Source organism: Thermobia domestica, chromosome 1, assembly GCF_964235325.1.
Source record: "Thermobia domestica chromosome 1, izTheDome1.hap1.1, whole genome shotgun sequence".
In the NCBI taxonomy this organism is placed as follows: Eukaryota; Metazoa; Arthropoda; class Insecta; order Zygentoma; family Lepismatidae; genus Thermobia; species Thermobia domestica.
Window position 1 is genome coordinate 196,485,989 of NC_137454.1, and position 26,852 is coordinate 196,512,840.

The following is a 26,852-nucleotide window of genomic DNA, read 5'->3' on the forward strand; positions in this document are numbered from 1 at the left end:
AGTCTGTGCTAAAATATGTAATTGAAATTTTCTTGAATAAAGAATGAAAAAGAAAAAAGTAAAAAATTACAAAAGCAAAAAAAATGGTCGAGCGGCTTGGGTCAATAGTCTATGAATCAGAAGTTCATGTGTTCAAACCCTGTAGGGAGTATTCGGTTTTTTCTTAAAAGTGTGTTCCTATATTTGTCAGAGGATTGAGAACATTTCTTTGAATAAATCTTTGGCAACTACTTTTCTCTCAATTTCGATTAGAATGGAACATTATATGAATTGCAAATGTAAAATCAATAGCTGAAAACAAAATATTAAGTATGTTCAATATTTCATTATTATCCTTTGATTTGCAATGAAAAACTAATTATAAGCATTGATGATTTCAGAAGATTCTCCCCCGGTTTTGATGAATATATGCATTAGAGAAAACTGATAAAACGTTATTAGTCCACTTTGAGCATAATCGAAGATAACTTATGGCCACGAAGGGGGAAATTTATATGGACAGGGTCTCAAATTCTCCCACTGGTCAAGCCCTGAAATCATCACTCTTTGAAAGGTTTCCTTAACAAATAGAATATTACAATTATTTCTCGTTCTACGTTTTGAAATGGAGAAGTCATAATTTTAAAGAGAATTATAATGCGATAAGCATAAAGATTTATAGAAGTAATGAAGTAAGTATTATTGTGTAAGTTATCGATTTCTAATCGGATTAAAACTCGAATATTCGTTTGCATCGCACCTTAAAGTAAATCCTCTCTCTATATAGTTCTTACTGGAAAGCATGTTTAACTTAAATTACTTAATCAATATTTTTAATAATATATTTTTATTGTAATATTATTAATATTATTAACTTCGAGAACAGGTAAAAGAAAAATTTTACTTTGGTGGGACTGGAACTAACCTTTAAGAGTTCTTTTTCAATTTATAAACAAATGCCTTAGACACTTTGTTTCTTTTCTTTAAGTTAACTGATTCACCGAACGTATCTGAAGAACTTATTTTTATTATCTACTCGGTTATACTCGGTACAATCATTTCCTTTAAGCTTCAACGACAGGAACACGATTACAAAAACATCTAGAATAGTTAAAATGCCAAATTGCCCTCATTGGAATTCGAACCAGGGAGCCCGTACACCAAACGCACACGGGCTAGCCACTAGAGCAGCGAAAAGATCAAACGAAATGTATTTTGAAGTGTCTGAAGTTTATGCCTATTTCGCCCTAATGTAATACGTCTATGGATATTTTTATGTTTAACGTATTCATTACTTTGAGGAATGATATATGTTATTCGCAGTGGCGTGTTAAGGGGGATTCTGGGCTTAATCCCCCTGAAATCTTACTTACTATAGTAAAGTATATGAAATATCTTGCAGAATTTTCACATTTTCAGGTAAAGCCCCCCCGAAAATTAACAAAGCCCCCCGAAACAAAATCGTAAATACACCACTGGTTATTCGTATATGTTCCATTACATATTCGTCCATAAATATTATATAAATTGTCAGAATTATTCATGATCTTTCATGGAAATTCACTGGTGCAAGCACATTAGACAGACAGTGTAATTGGAAGGTGAGTTCAACAGAGATTAGGTATTTCTCCGACATTATTTAGTAGCTATGTAGTAGAGATAGCGAAAACGAGTCTACATAATGAAGATGGAATTTCGGTAGGAGATAGAATGATGAGGTGTATACGGTTTGGGGTTGATTTGGTGGTTTTTCAGAATCTAACAAGAAAATTAATAAAATGTAGAAAACTTGAAAAGGGCCTGTGAAGAATATGGGATGAAAATAAATGTTAGATAGAGAAAATCCATGGTGATTGAAACGAAGCGATCGGTGTCAAACATAGAAGTAGGAGTGGGAGAAAATACCAAATGACTAGTCTTCGATATCTGAGTACTATTATTAGTGATGATATGACTTGCGAACGTGAAATAAAAGCAAGAATAGAAATGGCGAAAGAAGTCTTTAGGATGAAGAAAATAGTACTTTGTGGGACCTTAAATAGAATTGAAAAAAAGACTCATAAAATGCTTCGTGTACTGCATTTTACTGTATTTATAGGACAGAAACATGGACATTACACAAAAATAATGAGAAGCAATTGAAGGCTTTCGAAATATGTGCGTGGAGAAGAATGGAGAGAAATAGCTGCATCGAGAGGAAAACGAATGAGAGGGTGTTAGAAAGGGAAGAAATAAAATATTATTAAGAAGAGGAACAGAAGCTGGTTGGGATATTGGTTAAGAAGGAACTGTATCATGAGGGATGTGCTAGAGGGTATGGTGGTAGGAAAGAGAGGGAGGGGACGAATTAGACTAAATATAAAAAGAATAAGGCTATTGGCGATATCGAAACAGAAAAATCGTATGTGAAGATGGAAAGGTTAACAAAGGATCGTGGAGCATGGCAGCTTCTCAGCCGCGGTAAGTGACATATTACATCAGAGTGAAATAGGTATAAACTTCAGACACTTCAAAATATATTTCGTTTGATCTTTTCGCTGGTCTAGTGGCTAGCCCGTGTGCGTTTGGTGTACGGGCTCCCGGGTTCGATTTACAATGAGGGCAATTTGGCATTTTAACTATTCTAGATGTTTTTGTAATCGTGTTCCTGTCGTTCAAGCTTAAAGGAAATGATTGTACCGAGTATAACCGAGTAGATAATAAAAATAAGTTCCTCAGATACGTTCGGTGAATCAGTTAACTTAAAGAAAAGAAACAAAGTGTCTAAGGCATTTGTTTATAAATTGAAAAAGAACTCTTAAAGGTTAGTTCCAGTCCCACCAAAGTAAAATTTTTCTTTTACCTGTTCTCAAAGTTAATAATATTAATAATATTACAATAAAAATATATTATTAAAAATATTGATTAAGTAATTTAAGTTAAACATGCTTTCCAGTAAGAATTATATATAGAGAGGATTTACTTTAAGGTGCGATGCAAACGAATATTCGAGTTTTAATCCGATTAGAAATCGATAACTTACACAATAATACTTACTTCATTAGTTCTATAAATCTTTATGCTTATCGCATTATAATTCTCTTTAAAATTATGACTTCTCCATTTCAAAACGTAGAACGAGAAATAAATGTAATATTCTATTTGTTAAGGAAACCTTTCAAAGAGTGATGATTTAAGGGCTTGACCAGTGGGAGAATTTGAGACCCTGTCCATATAAATTTCCCCCTTCGTGGCCATAAGTTATCTTCGATCATGCTCAAAGCGGACTAATAACGTTTTACCAGTTTTCTCGAATGCATATATTCATCAAAACCGGGGGAGAATCTTCTGAAATCATCAATGCTTATAATTAGTTTTTCATTGCAAATCAAAGGATAATAATGAAATATTGAACATACTTAATATTTTGTTTTCAGCTATTGATTTTACATTTGCAATTCATATAATGTTCCATTCTAATCGAAATTGAGAGAAAAGTAGTTGCCAAAGATTTATTCTAAGAAATGTCCTCAATCCTCTGATGAAAATAGGAACAAACTTTTAAGAAAAAAACGAAAACTCCCTGCAGGGTTTGAACACAAACTTCTGATTGATAGAGTATTGACCCAAGCCGCTCGACCAGTTCGTACGTTTTCACTGAGTCTCTTTAGACTTTTGTGTAAAGTGGTTTCCTGCTCCACACTTTTTTTGTTTGTTAGTTTATATCGATACGACTATAAGTTTGTGGTGAATATTTGGAAGTTACAGGTCTTGCAATGCTTAAAAGTATTTTTCGTATAAGCTACATTCAATTTTACGTCCTAATAACTTACATACAAGAGATTGAATCTGTGAAATGATTGGGGTTGGATTGATCGTAAATGTTTTCATATTTAGGAGCCTGGATATGCAAACCCGTTTAACGTAGGGATTTACTTCTGTGATTTTTGGTACATACGCTAGTCGTATTCACTAGCGAACAAAACATATGTATTCCTTTCCTTACATATCTTTTATTTTTAAAAAATAGTGTTTAGAATTACAACTGATGTTACATGATGGTATTATGTTAATAAACAATATCATAATAAAAGAATGATAAACATTGACGGTGACTTTTACTTCCAGAATATTAATTCGAATAAGACTGAAGCGTTGTCCGTGACTTTAACTTTCATAATATTAATTCGAATAAGACTGAAATTATCTTTTCCATTCATAAAATTTAGTGAAGCACTAAATCAGGGATTTCCATTAAAATTTAGGGCTATTATTAATTTGTGAAATATTTTGCAGTTTTGTTAACAGAATTTCTTGCCATTGAAGTTTAATTTTATATAATGTAGCGGAAAACAGCGGAATTTCAGGAAGAGTAGCGAAACGTGGTGGAATTTTCACAGCAGAGTAGCACCTTTTTGAGTTGGCGACCTGGCAATACTGGAAACCGGTCCCGATTTTAAACATTGAAAGAAGGACCATATCTTTTTTTGTGATCTGTCTTAACATCAAACTAAGTAAGTATTCATTACATATACTTAATAGTACAATTTATATTTTACACTCATTTTATTTTGTATGCAATTTTTAAAATGTGTGGACGTATCTCGCGCCGGCAAAAATGCACTCTGTGCAGAACAAGTCGTTTTTAGTATCTTTAAGTTTTTCCCCCCAATATAGAAACTATAAGATATCCAGTGTACTTGCTTAACAAAACATACGTGAGTGAGGGAAGGAGTTTATAATTCCTGCAGGGTTCCTACGAATATTCTGCATAAATTGCACTCCTACCCTTGCACCCATGTTGGCCTACTTACTATATACAATTTATTTACTTTGTAACATTTTATGGACAATGTTTAGCAGAAGGGGTCCAGATATTTTTTTCTAAAACCTTTTAATTTTCGTAGTTCCTGTTCACATTAGGTTAGTTCAGGTTACTTTGAGTTAGGTTAGGCTAGTTTCGGTGAGGTTAGGTTACTTTATGTTCGATTGTATTAGTGTAGAAATCCGGTATTATTTTCGCAAACTGATACAATTTTGCTTATTTTTATTAAAATTATGTTAGGTTAGTTTAAGTTACTTCAGTTAAGGTTAGATTTGGTTAGGTTTCTGTACTTGCATTTTCCATTTCTTCCGTAAATTTTGTATTTTTTAAGACCTCGTCTGCTAAACATTTACCAAGAATAATTAATGGACAGAAGTAGTGTTGAATTGAAACGAAATAGTGGGTAATGAATGAACAAGCTTGAACAATAAAACTCAGTATTTTCGATGCTATTCCATTTTGTGTGCGCACCAAGGGCGCCGGTTTCTCTGTAAGTTTGCGGGTCCCCATCCAAATGCAGAAGGTATATATATATATATGATTTTAAGACAAATTACACTCGAATAATGCAAATCATAAATACAATAGGGGGGCCCCGGTTCGCCCAGAATCCGCGCCCTTGGTGTGCATAGTGATGGGTAAATTTCCGGGAAGATATTTTTTGGGTATGTTCCCGGTAATTGTGTACAATCACAATGAAAATTGAATTCCATTATAGTTCCCGGCACGTAGCATGACATCTCAAGGTCACTGCAATAGCAGACGAATTCCGAACAGCGATCCTACCGTCAATCAGCTTCCCAACAACCGGCAGTGCTGCCAGCCCTACGCAATTATTCCAGCACCCAATAACAAGAAGTACAGTAATTGGCGCCCTTAAGGGGGAAGGGTGTGGCCCGTCCCCCTGTCTAACGAAAATATATACGTAATATAGCAAACCACGTATATTAAACCTTTTAAGATTTCCACTTTTTGAGGTAAATTTTAAACTTTCACTCAAACAGGTACTGCTTCTTTACTATTTATCAGGGTTGGCTGGTTTAAACCAAGGTGGTTTAAACCATGGTTTAAACCAAGGTTTAAACCAGCTGGTTTTTTCAAAAAAACCAACTGGTTTAAACCAGAAAAAAAATGTTCGTAAAAGTGTAAGTGTTTGTAAAATCTTGATGAACACACATTTGTGGGTTATCACGTTTCACTCCCGTATATTATTCGTATTATATTCAGACCTAAATTCCCCATTCATTACTCAAAAATATTATACTACAAAAGCAACTTTTTTTTACAAGTTTATAAATGTTTATTTTGTGATTTTTTTTTTTTTTTTGTAGTAGTTGTTATTGTTATGTAATTGTAATCGAAGAAAAATTCTAAATATTGTTTCGTTTCAATGTTTACTATTGATGAAATACATCGAAAATGCCGTACTTTTTGTGTGTGTAGGGAAGGGGGGTCATACAGACCCCACGAGAGACATTTAGTGAAAGAAGTATCTTTGGTATTTATGTATAAATGAGTTTGAGCCAAAGTGAACTCAAATAATTTGTATCTTTATTCACTTTTCTTATTGATATGCAGATTAAGTCGGTGTATTTCTTTAATTTGGACCAATAAAAGTCGTTGTCAAGTAACTTGAACTAAATTAGTTCTTCTGTACTCCGTAGTACTTTGAAATTGTTCATATGTAATTCTGTGTAATGGTTTCACTTGTGCAACTGTTTATCTTTTTGTCCTTCTGAAATGACTCTTGACAGTTATATTAAGAAGCATGTAAAGATCAGTGCAACGTATTTTTTTTTTTTTTTTTTTTTTATCAGGATTCCTTCGTGAGTGCGTCGGCAGACGTATCGCATTTGTGGCCAATTAGTCCTGGCTCTGAGTTCAAATGGAGCACAATTTCTCTCGGATGTAACTCGAGAAGCGGTTTTTATTCCGCTTTAAGCTTATGTGACCCCTTCCAGCATAACCCGGTTGTTGCATAATAACATCAAGGCAAAACAAACTTATTTCTGTCCATATATGATATGAATATATAGAGCAAATCATTTAAACCATATAAACCTGGTTTAAACCAAAAAAACCTGGTTTAAACCAAAAAAACCGGTTTTTTTGGTTTTTTTAATAAAAACCATGGTTTTTGCCAACCCTGCTATTTATTGTAGGATCATATTTCATATATCGTTTTTTTCAGGATAGAGCATACTTCCCAACGGTGCCACTTGCTTGTCTGTACTATACACGAGGAATGGTAAAATTGGTAAAACCGGGAGATTTTTTTAAAAGAAAAATCGAGATTTTTTTGTCCCTCTGGCCCGGGCCTGGGTTCACGTATATATATATATATATATATATATAGATAGATAGATAGATAGATAGATAGAAACACTTCAAAAATGTACTGCCTCATTATTATTTGACCTAGAGTCATGGTTCAACGACCTTTTCCTTCAGTATAACAAGCCCTTTCCAATGGTACCACTAACATGTCCGTATCATACACCTGATCCGGAAAAATCGGGGAAAACCGTAAATTTTTCTAAAAAAGTCACTCCCTCGAAACATTTGCGGCCCTCGGGCCAAGGCCGCCAATCTAGGGCGCGGGGGGACCAAAGCTCATGTGGGGCCCCCTATTGTATTTATGAATATACAGTATTTGGCATAATTTGAATGTAATTTGTCTTAAAATACTCAGATATGTATATATACCTTCTGTATCTAAATGGGCCCCCCAAATTTACAGAGAAACGGCGTCCTTGCCTCGGGCTCGGTCCTGGTTTCGCGTAGGAATCGCAGAAGATTTTGAGAAATACTCAAAGGTACACACAACCCGTATGCAAAGTTTCAATCTGATATCTTGAAAACTAAAGGCGTGAAAAATTTTTGAAATTTGCCTTCAGAAAAAATAAAGTCACGCTCCTCCGCTCCACTTGGCGCTGCCAAGGTGAGCATCCGATTTCACAACGCATCCGGGCTGTGGTTTGGTCCATCCTTGACTTGACTAATAAAAAAGTCCGGCTTAAATACCTGGTCTAGAACCTAAATAAGCGGTTAAAGAGGATACTACGTCATGGTAACAACAGTTACCAAAAATCCTAAAAGGGTTAAATAGCAGAAATTCCATACATAATATAGATGGCCCGAATAGAAAATTTTCTTCTGCGCGCCCCTGAGTACAATCAATCACAGAGGGATTAATGATAGAAAAAAAGATCCTTATAGCAGAAATTATAAAAATCATAATGACATGTTTGCGTGTATTTCTGTCTTGAAATTTATTTTGAGATCGAAGTGCATTCTTTCATTAGGCCTTCAAAGCAATAAGCTGAGCAGATCACTATCAGATAATGTTGTTTATAGCACTATACCCACTATTGTTATAAATTATTATACATCTAGTATACTAAAAGTATTTTGTGTGGTATAATTTGATATTGGCGTAAAGAAATATTGCACGTAAGGCGGTTGGCAACTCTGAGCACTGGTTCCAAACGAAAGCAGCGTGGGCAGTGACCTATTCATATCGTTATTTGTTTGTTGCCTGCGGGTTGTGAGACGAAGAATTGCGACTTTTGTAGTGTCTTGTTTCAAAGTTTGTGTTTTGAATCATGCCACCCGTCCACTCTAAAGTTCACAACAAGGTGTTACACAGCCAGTCGCGTGAAATAATCAATAACGTGTACCGTTTTATGAAGAGTGAAGCAGATAATGGTTGTTTATCTATTCCCATTGCCCAGGCACTGAATCGCACAGCGTCGGCAGCAGGAGTGTCGACTAGAACTGTGTCACGAATTTTGAAAGAAAGTTCAAAAATAGAAGAGGGACAATCATCATTTCACACACCAAATAAGAAGCGCAAGCGACAACACCCAGTGACTGCCGTGGACCACTTTGATGAATGTGTTATTCGTAGAACAATCCATGACCTTTATATTGTTGAAAAAGTGCTACCGACAATGCGTCGCCTCAGAGAAAAGTTACAGGAGTCTATACAATTCCAGGGAAGTTAAAGAAGCCTTCGCAGAATTGTGAAACGTTTGGGATTTCACTGGAGACGTACTGCAGATAATAGATCTGCTTTAATTGAAAAACATGACATTATGTTGCAAAGAGCTTGTTACCTGAGAAACATTGCTAAATACCGTCAAGAGGGTTGGAATGTTGTGTATGTTGATGAAATATATATTCATTCTACACATGTTAGTAGTAAGAGTTGGAGTGATTCATCATCACGTGGCTTGTTTAAACCAATTAGTAAGGGACAAAGACTAATAATTGATCATGCCGGAGGAGAAATGGGATTCATCCCACATGCCTTGCTCATGTGGAAGTCTGATAATGTTTCAGGTGATTACCACCACGACATGAATTCTGAGAACTTCCTAAAATGGCTTAAAACACAACTGATTCCAAATTTACCAGAAAAGTCAGTTGTAGTCCTAGACAATGCATCTTATCATAATGTGGAACAGCAAAAGTGCCCCAATACAAATTCTAGGAAGGACGATATGAAGCAGTGGTTGAGATCGAAGAACATCCAGTATGATGAAAATATGCTGAAGGTAGATCTGCTAGAACTAATCAGACGGCACAAACCTATGAAGAAAAAGTTCGTCATCGACGAAGTATTGAAAGAGTATGGTCATATCGCTCTTCGCCTTCCTCCGTATCACCCAGATCTTAATCCCATTGAGCTTATTTGGGCGGATGTCAAAAGATGGGTCGCTGAACGAAACACAGCATTTAATATAAATAATGTGGAACAATTGTGTCGTCAGAAAATGGAATCCATGACACCTGCAGAATGGATTTCGAAATGCGCTCATGTGAAGAAAGTGGAGGCCGAATATCATGAACGGGATGGATTAATGGAAACACTTCGCGTTTCATCTGAGAGTGAAATTAATGACAGTGACAGTGATCTGGACATCAGCGGCATCAGTGACTTGGAATAACTATATCTATTTTCGTGTGTGTGACTGTGTAGTGTGTCTTAGTGTAAAACTTCTCTTGTAAAAGATTATGAGATAAATGGCTGCATTTAATTTCTACATTTTCTAAGGTAAGAGTGTTCAATATTATTTAGTAATTATAAGTTTTTATTTTGTACTCTGTTTATTTAATACGTGTTCATAGTAATAATGAAAGGCGTAAACTTTTCGTTTTAACTATAATATCGAAAAGTTGAGGAAGAAAAAGTAAATGTTAAAACATTCAATTAGCTCTATAAAATGCATACCATTGATACAACCATCCGGGAAAATGCATCATATTCTTTAATTTCATACAATTATCCGGAAAAGTAACATGATTTTAAATAAATAATACCATATATATATATATATATATATATATATATATATATATATATATATATTGTGTTTAATACGAAAAATAGCACCAATTTGTAGTAAAGAACATCTCCCTTGGGCAGAAAATAATGAAAATTTTACGTCCTTACATTAATCAATTGCGTGTTACATGAACATAATTCCAGTATGTGAGGTACAATATTTTCGTGTATTTACTAGAATATTGTGGTTGTTTTATACAGATACGCACACCCCTTAACTCTGGGACACTGCAAGGTACATTCTGCAGTACAAAGTAGCTAACTACCCTGCCAACCCTGCAACAGAATAATGTAGAAGCTCGCTTCGGCCAGCACCTTATGACCTTGAGCAGCCACGCTACGTGCCGGTTACTATACTATTTTATGATTTGAAAGTTATTATTTTTTTTTATCACAGTATATTATTGCTGTTGTCTCGAGAGGGTTCTTTAAAATGTATTCTTTTATTTTATTAACATTTTATTATATTTAGAGATTACGTATAAATGTATATTTATTTACAATACGTTCTATGGAAGTAAATATGTGGTAAAAATGGTATAGTAAGTCACCATACTTTTACACTACTAAACAGTTTAAATTTGTATGTAGGTAGATTTTCTAAACTTGGCTCTATTACTGATATTATGAACATATTAAATTTTAGAATGTTATAAAGAAATTAGGTTGGGTATCGGCCAGAAGACACATGTTTAACCATTTTATCGACATTTGCGCATAGGTATTTATGTTCACAATATTTGTGTGATACTGACTTATCTTTATAATTTTGCACGTAACATTGCCACACACGACATTTGTTCCTACCTATTTTACGGAATTTGATGCGTTAATTCACGTGTAAGAGAAGTCGGAGTACCTCTTCAGAAATTCAAGTCACGGAGCAGGAGACAGACCGACGTCTATTATTAGCGGTGGTTTGGGTGTATTAATAGTACTTCATCTCTATTTCTACGTAATGTGTACATTACTTTACAAACTTGTTCCTTTTCATCATTTGTAAATTAGTACTTTGCTACTTTTGAGTGCAAATGGAAAATAAATTTTAAAAATCGCATTATTAGTTATATAAAGTAAAATTACGGGGTGTCCACCCACCGGGAAACCGGAAAAACACGGGAATTTCATGAACCAGGAGAAACCGGGAATAAGCCGTGAATTTCTCCAAAGAACCGGGAAACACAACGATAATAGCCGAAGAAGGCCGAAAGTTAAAAACGCAAGGCGTAGCTCAATCGTTTTCTAGCGATAAGTCACTCGGCGCTTCTGAATTCATGATCCGACCCAGCGTCATCCTGTCGGTATCCACCGTTTGGGGCGTCAGAATTCAGCATCAATGTTGAATCGCAAGTGAACGTGGCGACGGTGAAACAGGCGCTCGCTTGAGTCCTACGTTGTGGTTCGCTTATCGACCATGTTAGTTTTGTATTTAAAAAAAAAAAAAAGAATAGAGTGGTGATGCGTCAAAGGAGCTTGTTTGAAACCTGAAAGAGCGCTATGTTGCAGTCAACAATCATGTGTGCGGTCTTTTGTTTTGGTCTTGGTCTTTTAAGAAAAAAACATGAATAATTATTTAACTATAATTCAACTTTAAGTAGCACAAATTGTTTCTTTGATATATTCTTTATTATTAATTTTGTTTAAAATGAATAGCAATGTAAAGATGAATGCGAACAGTAAATGGTGGGATTGAGATTGTCTAGTTGGCAGTTATGATTGCTTGTTTAATAATAGGTCCGGTTCTACAATCTTCTGATATCTTTAACCACCAGATAAGTTAGCAAGATGTTGCTGCAGTAGTTATTATTTTACGTAAAATAACACATTAATACTGTGATAAGTTGTATCATTCCATTATCTTATCTGACGATTAAGAGACTTCAGGAAATTGTAGGGCTTGCCCTGAGGGAATATTTCTTGGTATACAACTTTATTGAGTAATTTAAAACTTTCAGCAAGATGTTGCGGCAGTAGTTCTCATTTTACATAATATATTAATATTGTAATCACTTATCATCCCGTTCTTATCTGACATTTAAGCGGCATCAGGAGATTGTAGGACTGGTCCTCATAAAACATTTTGACGGCGTACAAGTTTATTGAGTATCTTTAAAACTGGTTTCAAAAATACTTTAAATGTACGGATGTGAGCAAATATGTAAAACGAAGGCAGTTTTCAGGCGCGGAATGCCAAAATAAAGGAAGGCATTAATTTTCTGGATTAAGCAAAAGGTACTTCTGCATCACGAAGTGACTAAAAAGACAAAATAGTCAGTAAGAAAATCATTAGTCCATCTTTTTTATCACGCGTGGTAACATCAGCACAATAAGAACAAGGGAGCATAGTACGTCTTGATGGTCATTATTCTCTTAACAGTATGGAGTAACAGTAGAAAGGCTTTTGTTACAGTGATTCCACACCACAGAAAATAAATAAATTGTTCGTGAACATGTATGAAACTAAGCGAGTTTGGGATTGTGTCTGATGAGCAATCGTTACTAAGGTCCCGGCAATAATCCACTTTAATGTAATAATTTTACGTTAGGCTTATGTTAGTGACGCAATACGTGTACATTTAATACATAAGGGTGCATTATTATCGCATCCAATTCGGATACTCAAAAGTACAGCGTAAGCAAGTGAGGATAACGAAACGGAACGGCGTGAAGGAAATGAGCTTGTTTTCGGAAGCAGCCACTATAAACAACATTAGCACTTCCCAGTGGTAAGCAATGAACTAAAAACAAATGAGGATTACAGTGCGTGTAAGTGCTTGTTGATGCTGCGAGTAGCCCACAAAAAAAAAAAAAAAAAAACATAAGGAAGGATAATGTACAGCAAGGGACACTTCTGGATGATACACCCATATGGAAATTTACGACAAGAGTGTACCATCCAGAATTGTCCCTGTACATAAGAAAATTGTAAAATTCATAGTATAACACGTGCTGGACCAATTATTGTTCTCACCGGCTGCACAGGTTAGGTACAATCAGGTTTTGTTTCCTTTTGTATTTGGGTGTGGAGTTTAAAAGATACGCATCATCGATATTGATGAAATTTGCGTTATTCGTTACAGGTTTGAACTTAAATTGACATAATCATTACGTTTTGCTATATGCAGGGGTGCCCACAAGGGGGGGCTATGACGCAAACTGCGTCATTGAAATATTTGGGGGGGGGTTAAAAATCTATATAAATATGTTTGACGGGGGGGGGGTAAAATTAATCGAAAAGTTTTTTTTCATGGAAGAATACCTATGGATAGACAATTGCGGGGGGGGGTGCGTCATGGACATAAGAGGGGGTGGGCACCACTGCTATATGACATGTTGTTCCCACACATAAACTTGCCCTGTAGGGCTAATCTACGTTCATGAAAGTAAATGCGTTGTTTTCTCCACAGATAGAGTACAAGGGCCAAATTTAACAAATCCGATACAATCGAATATTAAGTACATGGCAGTCAACGTTGTGCGCATGTAAGGCCATTAAGTTTAATATCTTGCCTCTGTTTCCACCTGTTAAGATATTAGGCTTATGCCGAACAGATGGGGGCCAAAACTACAAAAAGAACAGACTATTTACAGGAGAAATGAGTTCATGTTACGGAAAGCTAATATTGAGAGCTACTGCATCGGATGTGAAATGTCAATTCTGAATTTTATACGTACTTATGTGGGAAATGAAAGCGAAATATTGAAGTTTCTTGCACAAATTCTTGCTGGCCAATCTATACAGATCGTGATAGTAAGTACCAACATAAATAACGAAACCAGACCTGACTTAACCTAACCGAAACTGACCTTATCTAACCAAAATTAGACATTTTTTTTTAAAAAAAAGCAACCTATTTTTGGGTAAATTCTGGCCCCTATCAGGCCGACATATGCCGAGATATTATTATGGTTTCTTATTATTTTTTATTGCCTAATACAGTGGAAAAATCAGCTGGAGGACTTTCATTTGCGTTGTGAATGGATTAACTCATGTTGCGTTTAAGAAGTCGTCCTAAACTAATTGTCATCAAAGTTCATCCACTGATCATTGCCATAAAAACTCGTCCGACACTAATAGTAAGCAAAGTTGATCCACCGATCATTTTCATGCGTCAACTTCCGCATCTTCGACTGAGAATGACACATCTCTTTCCTGTCAGTCAGGCAGTATTCATTGTACTTCTAAACCGACTATTAAACTTTACCTAATAGCAGGTTCAGTTAGTAAAGCTGAGGTGTTTTGGTGTTTACAAATTCTGATGAACCATATGTCTCTCCGAGAAGATGAGCGTTATCTTTGGAGGAGATGGTAGCTAAACTATGGTTTACAGGAAGCAAAGCAGGTAAAATTATGGAACAATATCGGAAGGTATTTTCGTCACCTGAATCTATTAATCACTGTAAAACGTTTAAAAGAAAGGAGAAGCGTCTGGATGCATTTTATGTTGAACTTCTTAGTGTATTCAGTAAGGACAGTGTACGAGAAAAGTTTTTATACAGTGTATTTTTTGATACTGTCACACGGAAATGCATCAGTAGAAAGAGGATTTTCTGTGAATTCTGAATGCATTTTTGAGAATCAAACAGGAGAGCCTTATTGCCATGAGACAAGTGTATGGTGGTGTGAGTGCATTAGGTGGATTGGAGTCAATTAAAATCTGCAAAATTACGGTACATGCGGCCAGAAATACACATGCTCGGTATACTGAATATTTGAAGAAAAAGGCGAAGCATTTGAGTGAAAACGGAAAAAAAGGATAGAGAGAGAACGTGTAACAGGAGAAAGACTGGAATTGGAAGCTAAAAAGACAAAAGTAATTGCTGAGGTAAAAAAAGAAGCTCCTCTTCTAGAAGAAAAGATCAATTCACATATCGGGAAGTAATGAAAACAGGTAAGAATATAATTTATTTCGATAGCATAATTTTATATTGTTCGGGTGGGAACTAAATAATAATCCTTCCGCTTCTTCCGCAAAATATTCGTCTTTTAGTACCCGTTATAACCGGGAATTTATCTAGCAGAGCCTGGAAAACCGGGAATTTCAAAACGCTTTGAGAGTAGACACGAGTCAACGAATTTTAATTTTTTTAACCACTAAATTATTTAAAACGTAGAAGTAAATCATAATAAATGAAAATAAAGTAATTAGTCATATGGTTCGTATAATTTGGAAGATAAATAAAAGGAAATAAATTCCTTCCCGGGAATTTATATGCTAGGAAGAAAACCCGGGAATATTCCCATTTTTTTTATTTTTCTTCCCACCGGGAATATTCCCACTGCCCATCAGTAGGTGTGCACTACTGCTGGTGTAGTTTTGGCGTGCCAAAAGTTACATCTTTTTTTAGCAGTTATCACGCACCACATTTTGGAAGATTTTCGTGTGAAATTAAATATTTTGCATGAAAAGGCATATTTTTCTGAAGGCGACGGAATTAAATACGACGTAATATAACTGTATTTTAGGTTTATAAGTGTAAGGTTACTAGTTTAAAATAATTACAAGTGCTTTACGACCGTTAAAATAAGTGAGTGCATATGAAAGATGACTATTATATCTATTTTTCACTACCCGTGTATTTCTGCAGTATACACGAGCTGAATTTTTTGTTTACAAGCAGAGCGTTACTAGTATGGAGCCGTAGAAGTGCTATTGAAGCTCACATCGTTGGTAAAACACATTTCTTTTCATTACCGTTGCTTAGACGTATATCCACCATCGCTGACGTGGCTGTTCGATTCGAACGCACCCCGCGCTATTACGTGGGCTCACCAGCTTCGCCCTTTTCCTGTTAGATATCATTCGTGATTTAGTGGCCACCTAGCACAGGTTGTTATTGTGTTTTGCACTAGTTTTTATAGCATACATTCAGAAACTGTATTTACATGCAGATGGTAAAGGAATTGTGTTTTTTTCAACAAATACTTCTTGTTGTCCCCTTGAATTTTATCTACGCTAAGTGAGATAGTTTCATGTCGCTTAGAATTATATTTTACTGATGGTTTTAGATAATTTTAGTGGAAGAATTATTTCGAATTATTTATTAAAAGTAAACCTGCACGGGAATTACTTCGTAAAATCTATGGAACGAACGTATTACTTGGTTTCATAGTAGGTTTGAATAGGTAATAAAAATTTCTGCTGTCCCATTTTATTGGGGCATACTTACATTCATAAAATATGTACGTCTCGTACCTGGAAATATGCACTCTTTAAATAGTGTTTTTATGGGAGGAGATACATTAACCTGTGCAGATTTCCTTTAAAGACTGAGGTTGAAACACGAAGTAACTTGTGCCAGGTGACCACTAGAAAGCACATATGGTATCGAACCTAGTCAATGAAGCACAGTAGAGAGATGCGAGCGGCAGCGAAGGAGTGCGTCCGTAGGGAATGGGTACTTTGGCAGTGGTGAGTATCCGCGTAAACTACAGAAGACAACGTAACTAGCTTAAGATATACTGCAATTTTCGACAATTCTTTTTCTGCACCCTTTCACTACCAATCTCCTTTAATTTCACATATTACTTAGTAGTACCATATTAAGTCAACTGATTCACTTCTCTTTGTAAATATGGTATCCTTGTTACATTTCTAGGCTTTTTTTTTTTTTTTTTTTACTTTGCTCATTTCGTTCAGTGAATCTATTCGTATTGAACTGGTTCTTATGAACACTTCATTTAAATCTTTCTAGGATCCAGTTCCTCAGAATTCGAATCGGATAGAAATCATGGTAGTTCAGACTGTAATGTTTCTACAAGTATTTTAAACATTGCCAGATTCAAATGCAGATAGATTTAGAACTATGCAAACTTCTCATCGTAACATAATTCTGTATTTATCGAAACTTCAAGTGTACAATGTATATAATAGTAGCAGGAAAAAACTACAACAAGAAGCACCATATTTTCAGAGTGCTAGAAAAAAACCAAACAAACTATATGCATGATGTTGTGGTACAACCGTCCCTAGCCCCCTGTTACGATGGAAAAACTGAAAACTAATGTACACTGCAAACTACAGAAAGCTATATGTTCGATTCCTGGTGGGGCCACTCGGTCGAAAAAGTGTTACCTGCTTTTTCAGGCCAGTCATCTTGTGTGTGTGTGGTTTTTTCTGGGTTTCCCTCACTCACCTCAGGCAGTTTTGGGATGGTATGGTTCCAGGCTGCTTCCTTCCTTTCTCTCTTCCCTTCCATCGGATAGTGTGCTCGCCCAGGGACATCATCTTTCATATACGTGGCAAGCTAAATGGCCTTAGATGTCGACAGCCCACCTAATCCCTACAAAAAGCTATGTATTTTAAAGGAAACAAACTTCCAGCCCAAACTGAGTATCTTACAATTAAGGAAAAGATAATTAGAAATAAATATTTGTTATTTTAATTTGGTGAATATAGTTCTACAGCATGCTTCTTGAATAAGAAATATTTGTCCCCAATGCTTAACAGAAACAAATACGATTACAGCATGTATAGTTCACTCTCAGCCGATCTCCTCGTACTGTACATAACTTTTCTCTTTTCCACATACATTGCAATTTCTACTTCGCTGTAATAATCCGATACTAAAACAGAATCTTTAACTATTAATATCACTGTCACATACTGCTGTTGATAACTAACATAAATATAAGGCTGTTGTGTGTTTTTTATTAAAAGGAACTTCACCCCAGTAATAGAACTTAGTAGAACATATACGTTCTCAAAAGCGGAACCGAAACATCAAATCACTTAATCGAAGACTTGCATAAAAGGAATGAAACGACAAATGTAAAAACTGAATTTGTAAATTTTACCAAAACGCCCCCATAAACTGTGATAGCATCCAGAATTAATCAGGATCTTACGTCTTACATGTAAGATAAAATAGAGAAAAAAGTGCAGTGTGTGTGCCCTGTACTGCGTAGCAGGGTTGGCAAAAACCATGGTTTCTATTCAAAAAACAAATAAAAAAAAGGTTTTTTTTTTGGTTTAAATAATTTACTCTATGTATTTATATTAGATATGAACACAAATTAGTTTGTTTCGCCTTGGTGTTATTATGCAACAAGGTTATGCTGGATGGGGTCACATAAGCTTAAAGCGGAATCCAAATTGCTTCTTGGCTTCATCCAAGAAAAATTGTCCATTTCGACACGAAACCGGGACTAAATGGTCACAAATGCTATTGCTGACTCACTCACGAAGGACTCCTGATAAAAATACGTTGTACTAATCTTTACATAGGCCTAGTTGTTAATATAATTGTCAAGAGTCAATTCAGAAGAACAAAAAGATAAACAGTTACACAAGTAAAAACATTATACAATTATATATAAATCGAGAAAATCCCGCCTTAGCCATTAGGAAAATCCTATTATTACTTTAAATGTATTTGTATATAAAATTTTAAGGTCAACATATCATAATCACTACGCTAAAACTGAGGTATTAAATTACAAATTTGGTATGTAGATATCATTCAATAAAATCAAAACAAAGTCAAATCCAAGCTGATGTTGGAGGCTGCGTAGGCAGTTGATAAATTTTGTCAATTTCTATCAATATATTTAAGCAACCTTGGCTTCTTTATAAAACAACAGGCATTCAGGCAAGTAGAAATAATAATTTGGTTTCGTTTCGTATGTTAGGCTTAACATCCTTATGAAATACCAAGGTTATCACGGAGAAGACTTTCGCTTAAAGGGACACCTTGAATCGCCACTTGGTCTACACTTGAAAGATGGGTTGTGGTTCGACCGAGAATTGAACACGGGACCCAATATTTATCTTTCTGTTTTACACAATTCTGTTCTGGTTGCAAAACTCTGGCCCTAGCCAATTTGTCATAATATTGACACTAATCTCACCATTTCACTCATCTCTCATCATCACCGTCTCCTTTAGCCTAACCGGCATAACCGTGGGACGTAAAACTTAAAGATTTCCTTTTCATTAAGATTTGTGCTGGTGTTAAATTACTATTTAAAATTGGAGAATTTCTATGTTCTAACAATGCCGTAGCAAAATCTTTATTTTCATTTTAACACTTTCTCAAAATTCGTTTTGCTATTCTAACCGCTTTTTCTGCTAGACCATTTGATTTTGGATACTTGAGGCTACTTGTTACAATAGAAAACTCCCAATCTTTTAAAAATTGCAAACATTCTCTTGAAATAAACGGCATATTATCACAATTGACAATTTTAGGTATTCCATGAGTTGAAAATACAACTTTGAGCTTGCTGATTATCTCTGCTGATGTTTTGGATTACAAAAGAATAATTTCTAACCACTTTGAACAATCTATTAATATTAGGTACGGCTTTGTGCTACATTCTAAAATATCAATGCCAATCTTTTCAAATGGTAATTCTGGTACAGTATGAGGTAACAGTGGTTCTTTACAATTAGATGCTCCATGTTTTTCGAATAGTGTACATTTAAGCACTACATTTTCAATATCAGTTGCTAACCATGGATAATACATGATTTGCCTAGTCCTAGCTTTTGTTTTTGACACCGAAATGATCTTCATGTAATTGATTCAACATTTGTTTTCTTAAAGTTGTAGGTATGGTTACTTCCCTACCTAAAAATACATACCATGTTCCACTATTAAATCGTGGCGTAGCTTTAGTGGTGTTAGACATCATCATCAACTAACCTCTTATCATTAGGCCACCCCTTATGATGTAAGCTTATCAGTTTAGTAAGTACCGGATCTGCAAGTCTTGCTTGGAGCAATTTTCGTTTGCGTTTTCCACTTGCTTGTAGGTTTACCGTTAAACTATGTACTACCTCATTTGCTAAATCATCTTGTTCACCTGTTTCAGGTAGGTAAGATCATGACAATCAATCAGCAATATCTCGACATATGTTTACCTTGTACATACACCAATTTAGATCATAATTTAGTAATTTAAGTCTCATACGCTGCAATCTGTTAGATGGTATTTGTGCTACATTTTTGTTCATTATTGGTAACAGTGGTAATGGTTTATGATCAGTCTGAATTGTTACGCTTCTACCAAAGACAAACATGTGAAATTTTTGTACACCTTGTACAATACTGAGAAGTTTTCTTTCTATTTGAGCATATTTTTTTTCAGCATCCCTTACACTACTTGAACTAAAAGCTACGGGATACCCTTTTTGTATTAAATGACAACCTACACCTTCACTTGACGAATCACATTGTAACACTATCTCCTTATGACTATCAAAATTAGCCAGTATAGGCGAAATTGATACCTTTCTTTTATCTCTTTTAAACATGCTGTGTGTTTCGTTAACCACTGCCACTCAGTATATGCCTTCAACAATCCACGTAATGGCGCAGTTAGTGTTAGATAGTTTTGAATGAATCTATTTAGGAGTGATTCCATTTCAAATCGTCTAGGGTGTTCCACACGAATGTCTCAGATTTAGTTTATTTTTTAAAATAAGAAACTACATACAAAATTATTAGGACCATATTCTTTTCTTTTTGCTGAAAAAAAAATTCATTCGATATACAGCATTCCAAAATGGTTGCCCTCATCTGGGATAGCTAGAAAAACTAAAACACATGTCAAATTAAAAGTTTTGTTGTAGAGAAACGAGTGTACTTACTAACATAATCGCAATAGCAGAAAGAGTATATAAAGTTGTATGTTTCGGTGGAGGGCCAAAATTCGTCTATTGGTCCAAAAGGAATCGCGCAATTCACTCGCAATGTTTCCAACTTTGGTGAAATTTATGCTAACTTCAAACATTTTTTTCTGTCCTCACGAGCAATATCAACCATCTGCTTCTAGCATCGAAATCTACTTCATAAGGTCTCTTGAAAATGTAAAGGACTTACGTTTCTGATTATTACATCCCACGTTATAGCATGATGATAACCTGAACATTTCATTAAGACGTCATTTTCTCAAAAACCCAACCTTTTAAAAATCTGAATTTTTTTTACAACTATTGGAGAAGTACCTAAGTATTTAATATCCGTTGACCGTTCATGTGGCTGCAGTCCCTAACATTCGCAATTAATTATTGAAATTTTGATTTGTGTACTTGAAATGTAAATATTTCCTATGGGCATTTAGGTCCTATACACAAGGCGAATTGAGAGGGAGTATGATAATATTGAGAGATGAATCCTGAAATCAAATCCAGTAGAAAAGTTCCGGTAAACATGTTTCAAATTCCGCTTCGTTTTTGAGTTAGAGGGTTTCCAACTCGGGACCCAAAATCGGCTCGCAACAATGAAAAATAAAATACAAATTTCGCGTTAAATCAAAAAAGATGTGTTAAAGTTATGATGAAGTTAAGAAAGTTGATTTGTATCATTGTGATCTTTTTTTACGTGCGTTGCAGACAGGGTTTGCCCAAGTGGGCCCAGCCCGAAAAAAACCCACCGGGTTCTTTCGGGTTGGAGCCACCTGGGTTTTTGAACTTTTTGTTAGTACATTGTTGGTACAACTAAGGTGATTACATTGAAAGTGATTTTTATCAGATTTTTTACTTTCCTGGGCGAATTAGGTGCTTTCACGTTAAGGTATATAACATAAAACTTTTATAAACTTCTGAATGCACTGAAAGAATTTAAAAAAAAACTTAGCTTGAGGTAATTATAGAAGAAATTAATGTATAGATTATGCTTATAGCCTGTTTGGAGTAAAATATGCAATTTTATATTTTAGAAAATACTTTCCGTGAAAAGTGTGCTCGCTGACTCGGCAACGCCGAGGGACGTTATCCCTCATCGGGTTTAAGGTCATGGGTGCCGGTACTACCAATAAATATGTAGTGCATTAGTAAAACTATTAGTATTATTGTTTTATTACCTTTGATGGTAACAGAAGTATTCTTCAGGAAAATTTCGTTTTCCAACAATAGTTCAGTTTAGTCATTTGTTGCTACTCTTCGAATAAGCATTCTGCAGAATCAACACTAGCAATAGCGTAAAAATTCTTTTCAAATTTAAGAAGCTTAATGCTCGGAGTTCCGAAGATTACATAACTCTTACTATTTCAAACGCTGAATTCAAACTTCCTTACTAGTTGAAGTTTCGATGTACACCAAGAAAAAGTTGCATTTTCGGAAAAAAAAGTCGCGAAAGAAGTGCTCGGGAAATTCCCGCAATTCAGCGCACAAAGCGTCGCAACTGAATAATTCAACAATAACACTATTTACGCTGGAGGATACTGAATTTCATTTAAGACATTTTGAAACATTTACTTTATAAAATATGAATTATGTCTGTGTTAATTGTTTTAAATTAATTTTCTGGAAAGAGCCGTCTTGCAACAAGTGCTCGGGAAATTCCCGTAATTGAACGCACAAAGTATCGAAAGTGAACTCCAACCAGTGACGGTTGTACGTTAAAAGTGGGGGGGGGGGAGCAGACATGATCTAAATATTTGATATCAATGTTAGTTTTCCTGGTTGCTTGTAACGCTTTGTTTGACGAAAGGTTGTATAACTATTAGGATACTGTCTTTTTCAGTTATACCGTATATCTTGTTTCATATTTTATTAAGTAAATTGACAAAAGCAACGCAAGTAGATACTAGCCCTTTGTACTCTTAAACAACGAAGGTGTAAAAAGAGATTTGATTCCTTGCTCATGAACATCTTAAAATTCTATCTGAAAAATTGTGATCAGATTAGGAGCCTATTTAATAACAAATTTGCAAAAGAAATAAACAGAAAGGATAATATTAATCTAATAATCATAATAATGAATAATTACGCTTGTTTTGCAAAAGTTATATTGAAACTGGAAATTAATGAACAACTTATATTTTTAATTCCACGAATGCTATTATGTGTGTTATTACTCTTAGAGTGACAGTGAATACTACAAGCATATGCTACGACATTTAAAGAAATACTTTTGCAGCTTCCCGAAACATGTTCGCTGCCAGTAAGTACAGTTTTCACTTTCTTGGAATATATCAAAACTCAGCAATACTTAGTCACTTCACATTTCAGTTATATAAAATAATCCTAAAACCTAGAATTATGCTGAATTCACTAAATTTAATTGTATATACAAAACTATATGTACACCCCTAAACTCGTATATTACACTGCAAAATTAATATTCCTTATTGAGCTCCGTGGCTAAGCCGTTAGCGTACACGCCTTTGACGTTGAAGACCCCGGGCTCGATTCCCGGAGGTAGCTCACGTAGTTCGGACTCCACGTTGATCATTAAGTCCACATCTCATATAACTCCTCTGCTGAACAGGATGTTAAACTGAAAGAAATCAAATCAAAATATTCATTATTATTAGAAAGAAGAAAATACATTTTAGGAACTGTCGATTTTTGTGCAATTAAAGAATAACTTGTGAAGGACTTCTTTTCTCGCGAAATGTTATCTCAGTTAGTTCCTGAGCGGCTGACTAACATATCGAGCCCTTGCAAGAAGAAATGAAAGTACCCTCGAATTGTGGCGCTCCAATAGGTTAATTTTTGGGACATTTTTAGTGGCAGTTTAAACGCAATTCCTGTAGCTTTCTTAATTCCACGGGAAGACAACCAATACGTACTCATAGAACGACAAATATTTTATGGCACCATTTTTATTCTGTGAACCTACAAAACTTTATATTTCCAAATGAAACTATATACATTAATGGGTAATTTCAAAAAAGTGGGGGCAACTGCCCTTCCTTTGCCCCCCTATAGCCGCCCATGACTCCAACAATAGAATTATTTATTTTACACTGGAAAATATTTATGTCGTATAAGACATTTTGAAACAATTATTTTATAAAACATGAATTATATCTGTTTTAAATTAATATATTTGGTGTTCATATTTGGCGAACGTCACTGAGGCTCTTGGGATGATTCGATCTACATTTGTTCGTTCGTCTGCCTATACCACACATACTACAGGATATAAATTTCCGTCTTTTAAGTTTAAATTTTCAGGGCACAAGCACGAGACACACTAAATTTCCTGTATATATTTTGACGGCATACCAACGGAAAGTTTCAAAATGGCGGCTATTCTTTTTTTCAAAATAGCGGATATTCACGCTACAAAGTGCAATTTTTGGTCTTTTAAGTTAACACGTTCAGAGTAGAAGCACGAGACACTCTAAATTAGCTGTATATACTTTGGCAGCGATCCAACGTAAAATTTCAAAATGGCGGCTGTTTTTTCAAAACTGCAGTGGATAGAAAATTGTGACAATTGTGACAACTTATGACAATGATAATCTTGAAATATAAATCACATTTTAGCACTTTTATCCCAAAAACATTGCAATATTTCGAAAAAACCCAATTAAACCCGAAAATACCGGATAAAACCCACATGGGCCCAGGTGGGTTGGTTTTTTTTTAAAAAAAACGGGTTTTTTGAAACCCTGGTTGCAGATCGGTTGGCAGTGTTGCCAACTTGGTAGAACTTTTATTTGTTTCCGAACGACATTACGTGGATTTTATTTGATTTTGGTGTTCATTAATGATTGTAAAGATCACATGAAGCACAATTTTCCCCACATCACTTCAGTTTTCGAAAACTTACGTGTATTTCATTAAAAGGTATTATCTCGTGTGTTATTGATGGTTTGCTACATTAAGTGTGAATTTCACTTGATAATTACCATGATTAGTAAAACCAAAATGTCTAATAAAAACTACGTCTGTGTAAGTTGTTATAATAATAGTTTTTTTATTATTATTGCAGAACCCCTCGTAACATCACGCATCAAGTTAAAACTTGTTCAGGAAGTGCTGCTGCAGCCACTAAACGGTTTGTTATATGATTCGGTGTCGTGAACATCGTCCTAGTGTTCTTTGGAACCATGAAAATTGTTTTCACTGGTAACATGACATTGTAGTGCACTAGTTATGTTTTATGTGAATAACAACGGAAAAGTGCTATTACAATAAGGACGGTATTAAATGTGTTGATTATGCTAAAAGCCATAAGAAGATTGTGAACAGAAATAATTCTCGACAAAAATTTTATATTGTAAAATATAAGGATTGCGTACCAAGCAGAATAGCAAATCCGGTCCAAACATTTTTGTAACGTAAACGGGCAACCGGGGCCTGTTAGGCTCAGTATATATTTTAAGTGCAGAACACTCAAAATTCAATGACTGTTGCCGCATACTGTTCCGACTAAAGGTTACAATAGTCACGTGTTCAATATATAATTATGTGACAATTTGATCTAATATTTGACAGGAATTTCACTGAAGTTATACGGGGCCTCCTAGGCCCCTTTTGCCCGGTTACGTCAGGAAAAGATTTTCAAATTTAAAAAAAAATAAAGCTTTACCAACTCGATATGTTCATGATTTTAACTTCGACGAAAGATATAAGAATTCAGTATTTTATGTCTTCGAAATATGTATGGTTATTGAGAAATTTTAGAAAAATGAAGCTACTGGGAGGCCTCGGTTGCCCGGACAGGGTTAATTTTCTAGCCCTATGAGTTATCTGTTACAGAATCTTATCATGTTCTTCTGTTTCTGCGGCGATTAACAGATCATTAAAATATATTACTTTACCCTTAATATCTCCGAAATACGTCTCACTTAGTTTCTGTAAAACCTCTTGAGAAACTGAAAGACCATACGGGAATCTTAGAAATCTCCAACAATCATATGATGTACTAAAAGTGCACAATTTACTAGATGATTCATCTAATTGAACACAATAAAACCGATCTTTCCAATCAAGCACACTAAACACACTTTTATTACTTAGCTTCGAGCTAATTTCTTCCGCAGTAGGAATGAGTGCGTGGGTTCTCGTAAGAGCTTTATTTAAATCTTGTAGATCGAAACATAATCTCACTGTTTTGTCTGGTTTCTCCACTATTACTAGATTATTTACCCAACGCTCTGGGTGTTTTTCTCTACAATTTTTTTGTTTTCCACCTTTTCTAATGTTTCCTTTACTTTAGGCCTAATAGTTAAAAGTATTCTTCTAAGTGGATGTGCTATACGCGGCACGTGTTCATTTGTTGAGAAATGAATTTTGTTTATACTTCCCTACTCCTTCAAAAATATCCTTATTCGCAGATATTACATCTTGACTGCTTACTTTTACAGGCTCAACCTTTCTATCTCTGAATTAATTTAAGTTTGGTACATACATCAACACCAAGTAAAGGCTTATATTTGTTGGTCAAATCATCAATTACAACAAAGTCGAAATAGCCCTGTTTTTTATGAAATGAGCAATTTAATTTTACTATACCTAATGGTTTAAATTTAGCACCATTGTACACTTCCAATGCCAAATTTGTTGAATTTTGGACCGAACCTGACATTCATTTAATAGTTCCAACAGCAGTACATTAATATCAGCTACCGAATCTAATTTAAACATGATAGGTATATCTTCTACCATAAGCTCTTCTACCCACTCATCCTTCTGAGTTACATCAATGCGTAAAGCTTTTCTGCATCCAGATACATTACTTCCTCACTTTCAGTACCAGGCACATTATTTGACTTTACGTGCTTAAATTTACCTACTGCAAAATGATTTAGCCCCCTACATTTGTTGCATTGTTTCCCATAAGCCGGGCACTTCGCTTTTCCGTGTCTTGTGTTGCACTTTTTACAAAGATATTCATCTTGATAATTATTGGCACTACTTTTTGAATTCATCCTTGCAATGTTTTTTTTTTTTTTTCGATCTCACCGCACCTTTTTGGGACACGGATCGTGTACAATGGTTCACCTAGGTACATAACACAGCAACATTCTTATCT

General features: G+C 35.1%; 2 protein-coding genes across 4 annotated transcripts in view; both read left to right on the forward strand.

The window, feature by feature from the left end:
• Positions 1–4,345: 4,345 nt before the first annotated feature.
• The window catches only part of LOC145692547 (uncharacterized), a 49,753-nt gene continuing 27,246 nt past the window's right edge, over positions 4,346–26,852 (forward strand). Inside the window, exon 1 of one of the 3 annotated variants that reach the window (XM_081767860.1) lies at positions 4,346–4,472. The gene's annotated coding sequence lies outside the window, so the exon portion shown is untranslated. Of the gene's footprint in view, positions 4,473–24,806; positions 24,944–26,852 lie in introns of those variants that run through there. The other 2 variants (XM_081767862.1, XM_081767868.1) reach the window with 2 other exon arrangements.
• On the forward strand, positions 8,881–9,735 carry LOC145677918 (uncharacterized). Its single transcript, XM_081748188.1, has one exon. It carries the CDS (start codon positions 8,881–8,883, stop codon positions 9,733–9,735), a length of 855 nt encoding a protein of 284 aa, XP_081604314.1.